The 20,378-nt window shown below is 29.2% G+C and overlaps 1 protein-coding gene across 2 annotated transcripts in view; it reads right to left on the bottom strand.

Moving 5' to 3' along the window:
• LOC111631478 (survival motor neuron protein-like) overlaps positions 1-20,083 on the bottom strand; it is a 39,767-nt gene extending 19,684 nt beyond the window's left edge. Inside the window, exons 1-6 of one of the 2 annotated variants that reach the window (XM_023375724.1) lie at positions 18,880-20,083; positions 18,435-18,654; positions 15,387-15,461; positions 11,867-11,974; positions 9,308-9,523; positions 8,672-8,848 (exon numbers count right to left, since the gene is read on the bottom strand). In XM_023375724.1, the coding sequence (XP_023231492.1) occupies positions 8,672-8,848; positions 9,308-9,523; positions 11,867-11,974; positions 15,387-15,461; positions 18,435-18,485 (627 nt within the window). In that variant the 5' untranslated portion in view covers positions 18,486-18,654; positions 18,880-20,083. The remainder of the gene's footprint in view (positions 1-8,671; positions 8,849-9,307; positions 9,524-11,866; positions 11,975-15,386; positions 15,462-18,434; positions 18,655-18,879) is intronic. The other variant, XM_023375723.1, reaches the window with a different exon arrangement.
• Between the last annotated feature and the right edge of the window lie 295 nt (positions 20,084-20,378).

Genomic DNA, 20,378 nt, shown 5'->3' with positions numbered 1-20,378 from the left:
TGCAGCGGGTAATCTCCGAAACTACTCATCCGATTTCAAAAATTCTTTCACCAATATTTAGAATGGAACTTCAGGATGGACATAGGCTGTATATTATTCCGTTAAACATTCATATAAATTAAAAGATATAATCTAGGTTAAGGCTTTTATGTCCAACAGATGGCGCTACGAGTACAACACCCTAAGTTTGCTTTTCTGTGAAAATGAACTAAACCAGATCATCTATCTATCTATCTAAATAAAAATGTAATGTTCATTTGTTCCTACCGATTCCTTTAAAATTTTGACAACACTGCATTCGAATACGCACGTGTTTTTATATAATATACGTGTCAAAATTCAACCCACTGAAGGGAGATGGTTAGGATTAAGGTTTACGGTAAAGAACTCTGCTTCTATTTATACTATTTAAGATGCTGGTTTTTGCGTTTTTGATTGCGTTTTAATAGGGTACGTCAACAGAATGTACACTAACAAGAAATTTTTCGATATTCCCCCTGCAGGGGAAGTGTTATAAATTTATAATAGCCACAACAACGCATGGCGGGGTCTGCAAGTAAAACATAAAATTATAACAAAGTATATAGCAGAATGAAATAATTTGTCTCAAATTGTTTCACTTTAAATCAATGTATTTTGTACCATTTTATACATTTGTATCAATTATTTAAATTAATAAAACAATTGAAGTTTCAACATAAATTTTGCTATGTTTATGGTGGACACTTGAGTTTTTTCATATTTGATTATGACAGCCACATTAAAATTAATAAGTTAATAAAAATCATATCTTTTTAATATAGTATTAAAAAGATATGATTTTTTAATAAATGTCTAAATTTTAAAGATATTTATATAAATCTCTAGAAAATATGGATAAGACAAAAATAATAAAAATAAAGAATACGTATGGAGTTAAACAAATTCTCTGTATAAACTAAGCAATGACATAAAAGTTTTTAATTGCATAATTAATTACAAATATAATATTCAGCAACTACTAGTGTGTCACTAAACAAATTGTACAAATATAACAATGAATGAACTAACCGAAAGTTATGGCAATATTAAACAAATTTCATTTCTTGTTGAGAGAAATACAAACAAATACACTTCTTAAGAGTACTTTCACCCAATACAACTGGGCTTCTTCAGTTACAACTTCAAACAACAAGAAGAAAAATATTCAGAACATATCCTTGAATATCAATTTTCAAAAAGTTCTATTTGTGCAAAATCCTTATGCCAGTAAATAATATGAGAAAAACAGAACACACAAGGAGCAATACATAAAGACTTGAGTAGTATAGTGTGTACTGTACCTCCTATTATTTCCTGGCATAAGGCTATCACACAAATAGAATGTTTAGAAAATTCAAATTCAAGAATATGTTCTCTGATCTTTTTTGTTAATTTTGAGTTAGTTCAGATATGGCACAAAAGTCATAAATCACAAACCCTTTTAAGAGTGATCTGAAAATCACAAATATCCAGCTAAATTAACAGCATTAAAAAGGATTTAAGAAAACCTGGTATATCAGAAGATAATAAATAAGTTTAATCCTAAAGTAATATTTTAAAAAATTCCACCAAAAATAGATATTCCATATTCATTCTATGTTCTCATCCTAGTTTGCTATTGAAATTTTGGTTATATAGTCATGTCAAAAAGCACATATACTAATTCTATAAAAATTGTAATATAATTTAGAATTATAATATCAGCTATTTTAAAACAATGGTTATTATAAACAATAGTTTTATTATACTTTGCATGTAACATATAATCAACTTATAAACATTTTATTGCCTTTTTGAAAAACTTTAATTTGTAAATAAACAAATCAAATTATATATAGTGAAAGCATACTGTTGTTTTATTCTTTGATCTTCCACGTTTCTTTCTTTTGTGACTACTTGTTACGCTAGCTTTACCATCACTGTCAGATACAACTTTATTCCTTTTTGCAATTTGTTCCTATATGGGAGAATATTTTGTAAAAATTATTAATAATTACGAAAGATATTTACAAGCATTCCTTAATTTTCAGACAATTTGTTCTTTTGTACATTAATACCCCAATACTTTATATCTAAATCACTTTTTGTATGCCAAATTTGGACTTTCACACATTTTCAGTTGACAAACAAAAACTTTTAGCTATCATGTAATGATGCTTTCTTTCAGCTTTGATAGCAAGAAAATTTTTTTGCATGTTTTTCTGTTTAATCTATGATTTTAACATTTAAAATAATTTTTTATTCATGATATTCTATGTAAAAAAAGTTAACACTTTTCTATCTTCATAAGAGAAACTTCTTATCCTAACCTTTCTTTTTAGTTCTCCTGAAACAAAATTCTTTTTAATATACAATTCTATTGTTTGACTTTTGTACAGTACATATTTTTAGGAATGCATTATGTCCTAAAGTCAAGGAATGCCTGTATGAGAAGTCTTATGTAAATCAAAGTAATCTTAGAAAATTTTAAAATATTAATGTCTATAATTCAAAAAATCTTTTAATTGTACTGAAAAACTTTTTGTTTTAAATATTAATAAAAACTAATTTTATAATTTTTAGCTTCCTGAAATTTTTGAATAAATAGAATAATACTCAAAAGCAATAATAAACAATTAAATCTTAAACCATTTTATTTTCTCTTTTTTTTAATTAATTAATTAAAAACTACATAATTAAGTTTTATAATCATCATTAAAAAATATAGACAAAAATATTTTTATATTTTATAAACTAATATCTTTGTCTATAACTATTGATATATTTGTTTATATTATATTTCAATACTTTCTTTCGTCATTACCTTTGAAAAACTTTAAATTCCAAAATCACAACAAAGTATAGTATATAAAAAATTACGTTTGCTTTTAAAAATTATAATTAATAAATACCAAATATATTAAAATGTGAAATAATCCTTTATTTATGGATTATCCTGATAAAAACATTGCAACAGAAAACTTGATTAACTTGACGGCTTAACTCGTCAATGGGCATTAAGGGGTTCAAAATTCAAAACATTTCTTTCTATTCTTATTTTCAAACTGTCCAAAAATTGTTCTGAAATAAAGAATTTAAAATGTATTGGTGAGCTCTATAACTTCTTTATTTCTAGATTTATCACACTGTCATCAGACACAAGACCAGCCTAAATATATTAATTTATTTTAATAGTACGTATTTTGGACTTACAGTCCCTCCTCAGCTTTTTTACAAATTTTTCACAAAATTGACATATTTACAACTCCAAATAGTACAAAGGAATTTTTGACATTTGGCAATAATTGTTTACAATTCTATCCATTAAGTATTCAATTAAAAGTGTTGAAACCATATAAATATAAGGGAAAAAAGGAAAAGGATGGTCTTAATTTAGTAGTGGTATATACTACTTTATTATTTTAAGTTTTTTCATATGTTGTAATTTTAACTGATAGCCAGCTTGTGATGATGTGTATTACTTCATAGTTTTAATCATGTCTTGCATTGTTCTAAACACGGTTTCAACACTTAATTAAATACTTAATTAATGGATAGAATTGGAAACAATTATTGCCAAATGTCAAAAATCGTTTTGTATGATTTGTAGTAGTAAATATGTCAATTTTGCAGAAATTTTGTAAAAAAGCTGAAGAGGGACTGTAAGTCCAAAATGCACACTGTTAAAATAAATTGATATATTTAGGCTGGTCTTGTGTCTGATGACAGTGTGATAAATCTAGAAATAAAGAAGTTATCATAGAGCTCCCCAAGACATTTTAAACTAGACAAGAAGCATATTATTGAATTTAAAATAAACGAGCAATTATTTATTGTGACATTGTCACAATACCAGATTGCAATTTTTAATCATGCTTCTGATTTAAAATATATACTCTCAACCTCGAATTAGAAGTGGCTTGCCCCTGTACATCATACTTTTCCATTAACAATAAAGTCATGCCAGTGATGTATATAACACCTTTCAGGGAAAAAGTTTTGAATTGAAACTTTTAATGCAAACTTCCGGTTTGCATTAAAGTTTGTATATAGTTAATCGAGCCTCCTGCTCCTAAGATTTATGTATCTCGACTCATCTTTCATGTATCTAACTCCGGTCTCGAGATTAGGGAAAGACAGATGGATGGATGACAGTAAGAATTTATAAGTGTTTGGGCTATTGAACTATTTGGGCTGCAATTTTTTGAAATTGCAGCTCAAATAGTTCAATTTTGATAAAAAGCTACATCTATTAATAAACATAAATTTAAATGTTTTAAAAGTAGCTTTAAGCAAGATCAATTTTTTGACCATATAATATCAAAATTATTTTTCAGGTTCCATTTATGCCAAAAAAAAAAAAATCTCTTGATACTTTCGTCGAACAACAATATTAGGCATACTCAAACATTATAATTTATTTATTAACATATCTGTAATTTTGTACAAACAATTCGTTACTTCTTCTCTTCTCATGGTTTTATATGGAGATATTAGCCATGTAGGCTCTTTCTCCGAATAGACTGCACTCATTGGTCAACGGAAGTGACCAGTGCGAGTGACGTACATTTCAAGCCCCATCATGTGATGGTGGAGAGTAATGGTGGTCAACAGCTCATAAATGGGAAGCAACATGTGGACGTGTGATAGGTTAATGTTCAGAGTCATGCCCAGATTGTGGCGGGCACTAGTGTAATGGGGCATTGCAGCCAGAAATGGAGGGTTGTCTCCTGAGCCTCGAAATGAAGGCAAATTGGTGAATCACTTAATCGATGAGAATATAAAAAACCGTTTAGTGGGACTGTCTCCGTACGTTGCCGAGCCAACAAAGTTTCCATGTGCTGACTTGAAGCATGGTGAACAATTCATTACTGTTTTCTTCTTTAATTAAAAGGAAAATACATATATTTTCAGCAGTCATCATCTATAGCAGATTATAATTTGAAAATTCAGAGAGCTATTACTATATTTTGCTATTACAGTTCATATAATTTATTTATATTTTTAGATTTTCATTATCAGGAAGAATTTCTTATATATAACAATAGTTTAATATATGAAAATTTAAATTTTGAAAGTGTAAAAGAAATATTAATAAAGAAGAAAAATAATATTAGCAATAATAGTATCAGATGAAATATTATCCAGAACTTAAAAAATAGACAATGAAAACATTTTTATTTTCATTCTATATGAATCAAACAAAAAAATTTACCTCATAATACCTTTCAATGATTTTTAAAATAATATGTTTATTCTCTGTATATAAATTTGGACAATTTTTAATTTCATTCAAAATATTAGCAAAATTTATTGCAATGTTACTTATTACTTTTATATTCTAAAATAACTTACATTAAAAGAAAATTCAATAATACGAATCATCTTACTTTGACATGGCTGACAGCTCTATCATACGCTTCAATTAACGCAGTATCATCCCACATGTCACTATGATCATCATTCTGGAAATTTAAAATAAAATATTATTTTTTTTCCCCCAGAAGTTTTTAATCATAAAGACAAAACTAAATTAAGCTTAATGTATATAATGATTTATCATCACAAAATGCACCAGATATGGAAAGCTTAGGGGAAGGAAGCCCCAATTAACTATATAGGAATTACATTAGAATGTATACACATTATTTCAATTCAGAAATTTTCTACTAAATGAAGTTAGATAGATGACTGACATGACTATATTGTTAATAGGAAAAGTATGATATACAGGGACAAGACCTAAAATTGAGAGAATTGTGACAAAAAATTGCAGCTTGGCACAATAGATTATAGCTTGTTTTCTTTATAATTATTGTATTAATCATGGAATTCAATTGGTTCTCAACATTCAATGGAATGTTGAGAGAATTGAATTATTCTTTTTCATAATGTAGAATATGTAACATGTCATTTATTACAAATATCAATTATATTCAATTTTTTTTTAATCAACATCATAATCTATTAAATTGTTTTGTGAATTTTAAAATTATGTCAAAAAATTAGTAGNCCAAAATTTAAACAAAACTGGTTTGACAACTGGTTTGCAATTATTATAAATTGAAGAAACAAAAGAGTTTGAAACAATTTAGAAAGACAAACTCAAATCAGTCATTGAAAGCATATTTAGAAATTATATAAAAGCAAAAAGGATAAAGTATTTTTTGGAAATAAGTGACACACTGAGTAATATGAAAGATACAAAGTCATTCTGGAATAACGTAAATAATTTTCGTAGACCAATTTTAAAAGAAAAGGCTGTGTAAAAGTTTTGTGAGATATTAAAATTTAATTTAAGTCATTTGTGATGGTATTTTAGAATGGAGTAGACTTCCCGAGAAATATGTTCTTTTATGTTAAAAATGAAGAACTAAAAATGGTACAAGAAATCAAATTCTTGGAAGTCATGTTGACTCCTACTTTATCATTTGAGAATCAATATTAAAAATATATGAAAAAATCTAATAAATTGATTAATAACACGCTGAGATTATTTAGTCAATTGAAATTGAGAAATATCTTTACCCAATTAAGATATTCAATTCTGTTATTATGAACTCAGTTGGCTATGCTTCATTGGTTTGGTGTTTGACTAAGTACCAAAAGTTAATAGTAGTTCAAAATAAATTTATTTGTAAGATGTTCTTGCTAGAATATAATATACCTGGAAGAGCTCTTAGACTAGAGTTAAGTTGATTTAAAATAAATATTCTGTATATAAAATGGACATAATTTTTTCATAAAGATAACAGATAGTGAGTTGTTATCATCAAAGTTATTGGAAATATTATATCAAAAAATGCAAATTAGTTCTCAATGGAATAATTGGGTTAGTCAAGTATCTAATATCTTAAATAGATATGGCTTTTTTATAGGACCAGAAATAAGATGAGTGATTTACTTAGTTCCCAATTGATCCAGAATGTTTTCAAGAGATCTATGGTACAGAATATAGATGAACTTAATAAGGAAAAAAAATCCAGAATGGTATAAAATTTTGGATTATCCACAAATTAATAGTTATTTGTTTTTAATTTGCCTTTTAATATAAAAAATTTTTTCGTACAATTAAGATTAAATAGGGAGCTGGTGATAATATATGACTTATCTAATGGTAATCATTATAGATGTAATGATGAATACTCAAAAGTTCACATTTTTTGCTTACATAAAGAAGCTCATAAATTATGCTACAATTATAATCTCCGAGAATTAGAAAATATTAAAGACGAAAAGAATATGTATATCTTTTTCACAGGTCACAGGTCAAAACTATATATAATTTATATATAACTATTTTCAAAGATTTATTGTTTTAGAGTAAGGTATTGTATGATTATTAAAATTCTGACAATAACAGAAAACGCAGTTTCTGTTAATAATTAAAATAAAAACGGTCAACTAATTTAATTAATTTATATAATGTTATGTATGGGTTAACTTGTTTTGAAAATTAAAAGAATTGTAATGTTATAATGTTTATGCAAAATTTGTATACCCCAGACAATATAATCCTAATACAATAAAGTTAATTTGAAATTTTGGAAAACTGACAGAATTTATTAAATAAGCATATAATTAATAATTAGTTTAATAGCATGCATTTTATGCATTTCCTTCAAATACCCACCATTATTATATAAAAAACAAAGACTTTCAGCATCTAAATAGCTTTTATTATAATTCAAATCATTTGAAATATAATAAAAGCGTTACAATATATTAAAACAATATACAAGGTCTGTTCAAAAAGTATCGGACCTTTTTTTCTCCGCGTAAACCAATGATGCGCGAGATGCCTCCTTTGGTGGAGTTGTGGAGGGGACAGTCATGCACAGCGCTGAATTTTTTCCCGCCTGCAGGAAGCGTCAGTCGTTGGCAATCGGCCTATGAGTGAGGTCATGTAGTACGCTCTCGCCGGATTCCACTAAGCTGGAAAATGACTGAACAACGTGAGCAGCGATATTACATCAAATTTTGCCCAAATCTTTGGCGATACCCGAGCGTAAACCATTCGCAAGATTCAGCAGACTTTCGGGGACGATCCTCGAGGCCAAAAAATGCGCGGCAGGTCCGCAGCAATATCAAAGGTCATGTTGACAGTTTTTTTGACTCTCGTGGGGTGGTGTGTCATGAGTACGCATCACAAGGCCAAACCATCGCAAAGGAGTACTACCTGAAGGTCCTTCGTCGTCTTTCCAATACAGTGTGACACAAATGACCGGATCTGTGGTCGATCAAAACTTGGCAGCTCCATCGTGATAACGCATCCGCCCATTCTGCGCATCTGATTCGGGCTTTCGTCGCCAAACACAATACTCCTGTGGTTTGTCACGCTCCGTACTCTCCCCACATGGCTCCATGTGACGTTTGGCTATTTCCCAAGCTGAAAATGTTGCTAAAAGGAACCCGAATTTAGTCTAGAGAAGACATCATGCGGAATCCGACGGACCGGCTGATGGCCATTCCAAAAGATGCGTTCTAGCGGTGTTTCCAGCTATGGCAGGAACGCTGGGAGAAGTGTATACATTACCAAGGAGACTACTTTGAAGGGGATTAGGGTTTTGTACCTCAAAATCAATAAATGTATTTTTGCCGACCAAAGGTCCGATACTTTTTGAACAGACCTTGTATACAATGATTTTATTATAATAAATTAAAACCTTACATGACATTGATCAGGTCCTGAATATGATGACTGTCCAGAAGTATGAAATGGATACTGATGTGTTAAAAAATGTTTTTTTCCATTTTGATTCTTGTATCCATGCGAGTGTTTATGATTTGTTCCTACAGATGAACTTGTATCTTCTGCATAATAATTGCAATTCATTTCATCTGAATGCTAAAAATATATTTCATAAAAATAATCTTATCTATTAATTTATATACAATACATTCTATGTTAAAATGAAAACAAAAAACACATTATATTATTTCAAATAACATTAATACTTTATACTTTTAAAATGAAATATTTTAATTATCTCAAGATTTTAATACTTAAAATGAAGAATACACTTATTCACTTGCCTGATTTGGCACGTTTAGAATAAAAACCTACATCATCAAAAACAAACTTTTCAGAAAATTTGAAATAACAGATTTTAAGGGATTAATGCAGTTGATTTGTTTCTCTCTTAGTTAAGTCCAATGTAATGTATAGAAAAATTTCTGTTTCATATTTATAACCAAATTTATTAGAGAAAGAAAAATGAAATAATAATTTAATTGTAAGTGTTGCAAATAATGAAAATATAGAAAAAATCGGCAAATTAATATAATGAAAACTATAATTATTAACCTCATAATTAGCATTATATTTCTGTGCTGCTATATTTTGTTGAATTCTAGCTTCTTTTCCTTTTGAATGGCAAATATTTTCTATTTTTATATTCTCTTCATTTTTATATCCAAGGAACTGAACTGTACAGATTCCATTGTTTATGTGCTTAATAACGGCTTCATATGGAAGACCATCTTCTGAATAAATAGCCTGGCAGTAATCTCCAACTTTCCACTAAATTAAAAATTGACTGTATTAAACAATTTACATGTAATTTTTCTCCCAAAAACTAAAAGGTATGATTATTATTATATGATAATATTGTTATTACTAATATTGTATCTACAGTAATATATATATAATTCACTTAATATTCAAATTAACAAATATTATAAATTTCTGTACTGAAAAATATAAAAATAAATAACTTTTTAATCAGTAATTTGAAGATAATTTATTTCAATTACATTTTATTAGTCAATTTTTTAAATTAGTTTTAATTGAATAAAATAATTTTAAATTATTATCATTGGTAATATCTCTGTATTTTGTTAAGAAAAAAAAAACACAACAGAGATTATTAAGATTCCATTGACTAAGTCTTTTTCATTCTTAGTATATCTCTTTATAGGAATATGAAGAAAATTAATAATTAAATCTATACTAATATTATAAAGAGGTAATGTTTGTATGTATGTAAGTTTGTATGAAGCAGGTAATCTCCGAAACTACTCATCCGATTTCAAAAATTCTTTCACCAATATTTAGAATGGAACTTCAGGATGGACATAGGCTGTATATTATACCGTTAAACATTCATATAAATTAAAAGATATAATCTAGGTTAAGGCTTTTATGTCCAACAGATGGCGCTACGAGTACAACACCCTAAGTTTGCTTTTCTGTGAAAATGAACTAAACCAGATCATCTATCTATCTATCTAAATAAAAATGTAATGTTCATTTGTTCCTACCGATTCCTTTAAAATTTTGACAACACTGCATTCGAATACGCACGTGTTTTTATATAATATACGTGTCAAAATTCAACCCACTGAAGGGAGATGGTTAGGATTAAGGTTTACGGTAAAGAACTCTGCTTCTATTTATACTATTTAAGATGCTGGTTTTTGCGTTTTTGATTGCGTTTTAATAGGGTACGTCAACAGAATGTACACTAACAAGAAATTTTTCGATATTCCCCCTGCAGGGGAAGTGTTATAAATTTATAATAGCCACAACAACGCATGGCGGGGTCTGCAAGTAAAACATAAAATTATAACAAAGTATATAGCAGAATGAAATAATTTGTCTCAAATTGTTTCACTTTAAATCAATGTATTTTGTACCATTTTATACATTTGTATCAATTATTTAAATTAATAAAACAATTGAAGTTTCAACATAAATTTTGCTATGTTTATGGTGGACACTTGAGTTTTTTCATATTTGATTATGACAGCCACATTAAAATTAATAAGTTAATAAAAATCATATCTTTTTAATATAGTATTAAAAAGATATGATTTTTTAATAAATGTCTAAATTTTAAAGATATTTATATAAATCTCTAGAAAATATGGATAAGACAAAAATAATAAAAATAAAGAATACGTATGGAGTTAAACAAATTCTCTGTATAAACTAAGCAATGACATAAAAGTTTTTAATTGCATAATTAATTACAAATATAATATTCAGCAACTACTAGTGTGTCACTAAACAAATTGTACAAATATAACAATGAATGAACTAACCGAAAGTTATGGCAATATTAAACAAATTTCATTTCTTGTTGAGAGAAATACAAACAAATACACTTCTTAAGAGTACTTTCACCCAATACAACTGGGCTTCTTCAGTTACAACTTCAAACAACAAGAAGAAAAATATTCAGAACATATCCTTGAATATCAATTTTCAAAAAGTTCTATTTGTGCAAAATCCTTATGCCAGTAAATAATATGAGAAAAACAGAACACACAAGGAGCAATACATAAAGACTTGAGTAGTATAGTGTGTACTGTACCTCCTATTATTTCCTGGCATAAGGCTATCACACAAATAGAATGTTTAGAAAATTCAAATTCAAGAATATGTTCTCTGATCTTTTTTGTTAATTTTGAGTTAGTTCAGATATGGCACAAAAGTCATAAATCACAAACCCTTTTAAGAGTGATCTGAAAATCACAAATATCCAGCTAAATTAACAGCATTAAAAAGGATTTAAGAAAACCTGGTATATCAGAAGATAATAAATAAGTTTAATCCTAAAGTAATATTTTAAAAAATTCCACCAAAAATAGATATTCCATATTCATTCTATGTTCTCATCCTAGTTTGCTATTGAAATTTTGGTTATATAGTCATGTCAAAAAGCACATATACTAATTCTATAAAAATTGTAATATAATTTAGAATTATAATATCAGCTATTTTAAAACAATGGTTATTATAAACAATAGTTTTATTATACTTTGCATGTAACATATAATCAACTTATAAACATTTTATTGCCTTTTTGAAAAACTTTAATTTGTAAATAAACAAATCAAATTATATATAGTGAAAGCATACTGTTGTTTTATTCTTTGATCTTCCACGTTTCTTTCTTTTGTGACTACTTGTTACGCTAGCTTTACCATCACTGTCAGATACAACTTTATTCCTTTTTGCAATTTGTTCCTATATGGGAGAATATTTTGTAAAAATTATTAATAATTACGAAAGATATTTACAAGCATTCCTTAATTTTCAGACAATTTGTTCTTTTGTACATTAATACCCCAATACTTTATATCTAAATCACTTTTTGTATGCCAAATTTGGACTTTCACACATTTTCAGTTGACAAACAAAAACTTTTAGCTATCATGTAATGATGCTTTCTTTCAGCTTTGATAGCAAGAAAATTTTTTTGCATGTTTTTCTGTTTAATCTATGATTTTAACATTTAAAATAATTTTTTATTCATGATATTCTATGTAAAAAAAGTTAACACTTTTCTATCTTCATAAGAGAAACTTCTTATCCTAACCTTTCTTTTTAGTTCTCCTGAAACAAAATTCTTTTTAATATACAATTCTATTGTTTGACTTTTGTACAGTACATATTTTTAGGAATGCATTATGTCCTAAAGTCAAGGAATGCCTGTATGAGAAGTCTTATGTAAATCAAAGTAATCTTAGAAAATTTTAAAATATTAATGTCTATAATTCAAAAAATCTTTTAATTGTACTGAAAAACTTTTTGTTTTAAATATTAATAAAAACTAATTTTATAATTTTTAGCTTCCTGAAATTTTTGAATAAATAGAATAATACTCAAAAGCAATAATAAACAATTAAATCTTAAACCATTTTATTTTCTCTTTTTTTTAATTAATTAATTAAAAACTACATAATTAAGTTTTATAATCATCATTAAAAAATATAGACAAAAATATTTTTATATTTTATAAACTAATATCTTTGTCTATAACTATTGATATATTTGTTTATATTATATTTCAATACTTTCTTTCGTCATTACCTTTGAAAAACTTTAAATTCCAAAATCACAACAAAGTATAGTATATAAAAAATTACGTTTGCTTTTAAAAATTATAATTAATAAATACCAAATATATTAAAATGTGAAATAATCCTTTATTTATGGATTATCCTGATAAAAACATTGCAACAGAAAACTTGATTAACTTGACGGCTTAACTCGTCAATGGGCATTAAGGGGTTCAAAATTCAAAACATTTCTTTCTATTCTTATTTTCAAACTGTCCAAAAATTGTTCTGAAATAAAGAATTTAAAATGTATTGGTGAGCTCTATAACTTCTTTATTTCTAGATTTATCACACTGTCATCAGACACAAGACCAGCCTAAATATATTAATTTATTTTAATAGTACGTATTTTGGACTTACAGTCCCTCCTCAGCTTTTTTACAAATTTTTCACAAAATTGACATATTTACAACTCCAAATAGTACAAAGGAATTTTTGACATTTGGCAATAATTGTTTACAATTCTATCCATTAAGTATTCAATTAAAAGTGTTGAAACCATATAAATATAAGGGAAAAAAGGAAAAGGATGGTCTTAATTTAGTAGTGGTATATACTACTTTATTATTTTAAGTTTTTTCATATGTTGTAATTTTAACTGATAGCCAGCTTGTGATGATGTGTATTACTTCATAGTTTTAATCATGTCTTGCATTGTTCTAAACACGGTTTCAACACTTAATTAAATACTTAATTAATGGATAGAATTGGAAACAATTATTGCCAAATGTCAAAAATCGTTTTGTATGATTTGTAGTAGTAAATATGTCAATTTTGCAGAAATTTTGTAAAAAAGCTGAAGAGGGACTCTAAGTCCAAAATGCACACTGTTAAAATAAATTGATATATTTAGGCTGGTCTTGTGTCTGATGACAGTGTGATAAATCTAGAAATAAAGAAGTTATCATAGAGCTCCCCAAGACATTTTAAACTAGACAAGAAGCATATTATTGAATTTAAAATAAACGAGCAATTATTTATTGTGACATTGTCACAATACCAGATTGCAATTTTTAATCATGCTTCTGATTTAAAATATATACTCTCAACCTCGAATTAGAAGTGGCTTGCCCCTGTACATCATACTTTTCCATTAACAATAAAGTCATGCCAGTGATCTATATAACACCTTTCAGGGAAAAAGTTTTGAATTGAAACTTTTAATGCAAACTTCCGGTTTGCATTAAAGTTTGTATATAGTTAATCGAGCCTCCTGCTCCTAAGATTTATGTATCTCGACTCATCTTTCATGTATCTAACTCCGGTCTCGAGATTAGGGAAAGACAGATGGATGGATGACAGTAAGAATTTATAAGTGTTTGGGCTATTGAACTATTTGGGCTGCAATTTTTTGAAATTGCAGCTCAAATAGTTCAATTTTGATAAAAAGCTACATCTATTAATAAACATAAATTTAAATGTTTTAAAAGTAGCTTTAAGCAAGATCAATTTTTTGACCATATAATATCAAAATTATTTTTCAGGTTCCATTTATGCCAAAAAAAAAAAAATCTCTTGATACTTTCGTCGAACAACAATATTAGGCATACTCAAACATTATAATTTATTTATTAACATATCTGTAATTTTGTACAAACAATTCGTTACTTCTTCTCTTCTCATGGTTTTATATGGAGATATTAGCCATGTAGGCTCTTTCTCCGAATAGACTGCACTCATTGGTCAACGGAAGTGACCAGTGCGAGTGACGTACATTTCAAGCCCCATCATGTGATGGTGGAGAGTAATGGTGGTCAACAGCTCATAAATGGGAAGCAACATGTGGACGTGTGATAGGTTAATGTTCAGAGTCATGCCCAGATTGTGGCGGGCACTAGTGTAATGGGGCATTGCAGCCAGAAATGGAGGGTTGTCTCCTGAGCCTCGAAATGAAGGCAAATTGGTGAATCACTTAATCGATGAGAATATAAAAAACCGTTTAGTGGGACTGTCTCCGTACGTTGCCGAGCCAACAAAGTTTCCATGTGCTGACTTGAAGCATGGTGAACAATTCATTACTGTTTTCTTCTTTAATTAAAAGGAAAATACATATATTTTCAGCAGTCATCATCTATAGCAGATTATAATTTGAAAATTCAGAGAGCTATTACTATATTTTGCTATTACAGTTCATATAATTTATTTATATTTTTAGATTTTCATTATCAGGAAGAATTTCTTATATATAACAATAGTTTAATATATGAAAATTTAAATTTTGAAAGTGTAAAAGAAATATTAATAAAGAAGAAAAATAATATTAGCAATAATAGTATCAGATGAAATATTATCCAGAACTTAAAAAATAGACAATGAAAACATTTTTATTTTCATTCTATATGAATCAAACAAAAAAATTTACCTCATAATACCTTTCAATGATTTTTAAAATAATATGTTTATTCTCTGTATATAAATTTGGACAATTTTTAATTTCATTCAAAATATTAGCAAAATTTATTGCAATGTTACTTATTACTTTTATATTCTAAAATAACTTACATTAAAAGAAAATTCAATAATACGAATCATCTTACTTTGACATGGCTGACAGCTCTATCATACGCTTCAATTAACGCAGTATCATCCCACATGTCACTATGATCATCATTCTGGAAATTTAAAATAAAATATTATTTTTTTTCCCCCAGAAGTTTTTAATCATAAAGACAAAACTAAATTAAGCTTAATGTATATAATGATTTATCATCACAAAATGCACCAGATATGGAAAGCTTAGGGGAAGGAAGCCCCAATTAACTATATAGGAATTACATTAGAATGTATACACATTATTTCAATTCAGAAATTTTCTACTAAATGAAGTTAGATAGATGACTGACATGACTATATTGTTAATAGGAAAAGTATGATATACAGGGACAAGACCTAAAATTGAGAGAATTGTGACAAAAAATTGCAGCTTGGCACAATAGATTATAGCTTGTTTTCTTTATAATTATTGTATTAATCATGGAATTCAATTGGTTCTCAACATTCAATGGAATGTTGAGAGAATTGAATTATTCTTTTTCATAATGTAGAATATGTAACATGTCATTTATTACAAATATCAATTATATTCAATTTTTTTTTAATCAACATCATAATCTATTAAATTGTTTTGTGAATTTTAAAATTATGTCAAAAAATTAGTAGAGTTTAAATTAGTTTAGTTCCATTTTATATAACAAATATTTCTATAATTAAAACTAGATTCATCATTCTCATAATCTAATTTGACTTGTCAATATCACTTTTGTCATTACTAAAATTTTTCAGACCTGATAAATTTTCAAATCAATAATATTAAATACTTTTTAAATAAACAAAAACAAATTGTTCTTAAACATTATATGAAAAGAGTAATATAATTAAGGCATGTGTGTGTGTGTGTATATATATATATATATAAATATAAGAGCACTATAATTAAGGCATATATATTTAATAATGGTTAAAGTGTACCTAGGTAACCCCAACAATGGCGCTTCCGACGGACTCCTTCTGGAGGGGAGCTGCCGGCAGGCCCCTGAGTGTTTAACGTTACTAGTTATTGATTCACGATAGTTCTTGAACAAAAAACAAAAAAAAAGTCTACTAAAAATATAGTTAATTTAATCTAACCTAACCTAACCTAACCTAACTGCTGCCATTGGTTACCTAGATACACTTTAACCTTAATAATAATTAAAATTTATAAGGCATTAAATTTTAATGATTTATTAAAAAATATCAAAAATTAGCAAAATATTATATTAATGTGGAATTTCTGAAAGATATGTCATTATGCTTTCATAATATTTTATGTATGAGATCAAATTCTTAACACTAAAAAAAAAAATTGAAAATATTAATAAATAAAATCCTTATTGTAATTAATTAATTTTTATTTCCAGAAATGTACATGAATATTTACACAAAAAGTAGAAATTATATACTCATTTCCACAGATAGATCAAAATGGCTTAATAATAATTTAAATATAGAGAATATACAGTAGAATCTGTTAAGAAGTTTTTGAAGGAGTCACTGTAAAAAACACTTCTTATGCAGGAATTGTAAAAAAATAATTACCGTATTTTGATGAGTATAAGTCTCACTTTCTTTACTACTTTTTGGGGCTCTAAATCATGGTGCGTCTTATACTCAGCAGGTAATCATTTTTACAGTGATATTACCTACAGTAGTGATCCACTCTAGGGACCAACCTGTGCAGTGGTCTGTTAAGCAGATGGTCCCTCAACCGAATGGCTAAAGTATCTAGATTATCAGAGTAGCGACATTTGAGTCATCGCCGCCATGTTCTGTCGACTGTCATTGCGTGACCTCCGAGTTTACATTAAGAAATGATGATTATTTCAGTTTAATAAAGGTATCAATTCATCCATCTGTCATATTCTTGAATAAAAAAACAAATAAAATGCATCTTTAGACAATCCCATTAAAACAATTTTTTTCTAAATTTTTTGTCTCAAAATAGGGGTGCGTCTTATACTTGACAGTGACTTATACTCGTCAAAATACGGTATTTGTATATTCAATTTTATTTCAATATCAAGGTAATATAATATAGCATAGTGTTCTAACATAGTATCGTTATGTTAGATTATTAAAGCCAATATAACCTACTGAGCATAAAATAACCTAATCAAACCTATATCCTCATCACTTAACCTGACTATCAAGCAGCTATTTTTAATTAGAGAGAGTTTATACAGTTGACTAAATCTAAATATGCTGTTCATGGAACTGTAGGTTCAATTCCTAGCCTAACAAATCAACTTGATAAACCTTAGATTTATCAAGTTGATTTGTTGGAAGTCAGACCCTACTGGATGATACACACAATCCCCTTTATCTCCCCACCCCCTCAAGCTTTAATCACCAAAATTTAATAGCATCAACCTCCTTAACAAAGAAACATCCCTTCAAAACTTCAGAAATTTTTGACAAAAAAAGGACAGGAATTATTAAGCTTCAAAGAGGATGAAGAAAATTATGCTCCCCCACACACAAACTAATAATCCATACACATAGAAATTACTCCTAAATCTTTTTACATTTCTCAATATTTCAAGGTCCTGAATCCAAAAATACAAACATCATGTTGACCTTCTTTTGTTTTTTAATTTTTTGACCACCAAGATATAGTATATGATGAATACATCCCTCCTGGATATGGATGAACTGTGATAAAGGAATCCTGACTGTTTTACGTCACCTATGAGATGATGTTAAATGCAAGAGATCACAGCTCTCACAGTGTTCTGACTGGTTCATTCATCATGACAATGTGCCATCCTACAAATTGTATCTCATCCAGACATTCCTTGTAAAACACATATTGCACAGGTCCAGAAGCCACCTAACTCTCCAGACATGGCTCCAGCTCTTTCCCATACTCAAGATGCAAATCAAAGAAAAGAGATTTCAGGACACAGAGGAGATGCAACAAAGTGCCTGATGGAGATACCAATAAAAGTTTTAAAAATGGAAAACATTTTAAAACTCAACAGTTTTAGACATGTATAAAATTTTGTTACATATTTTATATATTTTCTTAAACTAAATGTTAAATATACCTCTTCTCTTTTCCAAATAATTTCATTTTCAAAATATTTTGGAGAAGACATCTTCAATTCCTAATTCCTGACGGTAGGAAAAATCGAATGTTTTAACGTTTTTTTTTTTTTTTGTAATTCAAAAAATTCTTCTAGTAAGTTACGTTCGTTTAGTTCCTACTTTCCACACCTGTGAAACTCTCGACAAAAATTTGTTTATTTCAACGAATCACGTTGCCAACTGAAATGAGATTCGTTAAAAATATTGATAATTAAAAAATTAAAAGAACGAATTTTAAAATGATAATAAAATTCGTAAATTTGAAATTATAGTAAAAGTATATAATAATTAAGTATTAAAAATAACTTATGAACAATGTAATTTAAAATGTACAGTATCTTATCACGAGGACGGATGGCCCAAGGACAATATACTTCGACACCCAAGTACGACCGACTTATGTACCTATCTTAATGGGTCACTCGAAGAAGAGTTCGGCAGCCGTGCGGCAGACATAAGGTCGATGTGGACGAGACTGCGTGCCGCATGCCGACGCCTACGCAAATGGATGCAGTTGGAATGGATACCAGGAGAAGAGGGCCCACTACTGACGGTCAATGAGAACATCGTCAAGAAGACAACGTGCTCCCGCGCCTTGAACAACCTGGTGAGAATCAAACACCTCAACTCCCTTCTCCAAAAACCGGTCCAGGGGAAAGCTTACAAGGTAACTGCTGTCAGTTGGGAAAGTAATCATTTTATGAGAGACGGTAAGTATACCCAATTTGCGGACTGGCGATTTGTTCACCGGGCCTGCCTAAGCGTGGTTCCTCTGCGAGGCCACATCCACTTCGGCTACCCCATTAAGCGTTGTAGACGCTGCCACTACACCAACGAGACATTGGCGCATGTCATCTGCCACTGTCCAAGCAACCTTGCCCATATCACCAAAAGGCATAACAATATCCTCCAACGCCTGGTAAACGCCACCGACAAGAAAGACGCCCGGGTGTATATTAACCAGAGGATTCCTGAATTCCAACAATCCTGCGTCCAGACTTCGCAATAATCAACGACCGTACAAAGTCAGCAACTTTCATAGACGTGGCCACTCCATTTGAAAACGGAGATGAGGCCTTCACCCTAGCCCGTCAAAAGAAGATCAACAAATACAAACCACTAGCAGACTTCTTCAAATCCAAGGGCTACGACACCTTCTTGGACGCCTTTGTGGTCGGGGCTTTGGGGGGTTACGACCCATCCAATGAAGCCACCCTGCGTAGACTTGCCATCAGCAGAAGATATGCTACTCTAATGAAAAAACTGATGGTAAGTGACAACATCAAATTTAGCAGGGAAATATACATACAACACCTGTCTGGCCATCGTCCCACCAACCAACATCTGCCGCTACAGCAACCACAGAACCACAACTAAGGGACTACTCGTCGGATTTAACCACCATTTTTACTTGGCAGGCTAGTGCCCATGTCGCGCTCGCTGCTTATATAACTTCTCATAGTTATATCTTCCTGAAATCTGGCTGGCTATGAACCCGTGCCAGTCGGTTCTAATGTACAACCAACTTTTCTCCTTTCAGGCAACAAATGCCTATGCACTTAAAACTCGGTATAGCACTCTATGTCTCATCAGGGACCCACGTTCCCGCTGTGTCACTTGTATATCTTATATATCTCTTTGTATTATTATGATTTATATTCTTAATAAAAGGCTAAATATACTACAAGGATAGCCAGATTCCTATTCTACAATGTTAGCCAGAAATGGCAAGTTAGTGACGTCACACGTGTCCTGACCTCTTTGTTTACCTAGAGCAGGGTGTGCACGTGTTTAGTTTTCGCTTTTAATATTCGTCCAATTTTGTGATTAACGAAGTGATTTATTTTAATATTTCTGTAATTGTTTTATTTGACTAAGTTTTTTATAAGGTAAGATGATTTAAA

This window comes from Centruroides sculpturatus, unplaced genomic scaffold (genome assembly GCF_000671375.1).
Source record: "Centruroides sculpturatus isolate CEXI.00-Female unplaced genomic scaffold, Cexi_2.0 scaffold519, whole genome shotgun sequence".
Classification (NCBI taxonomy): Eukaryota; Metazoa; Arthropoda; class Arachnida; order Scorpiones; family Buthidae; genus Centruroides; species Centruroides sculpturatus.
The sequence above is the reverse complement of the archived record's forward strand: the minus strand, read 5'-3'. Positions and strand labels throughout refer to the sequence as shown.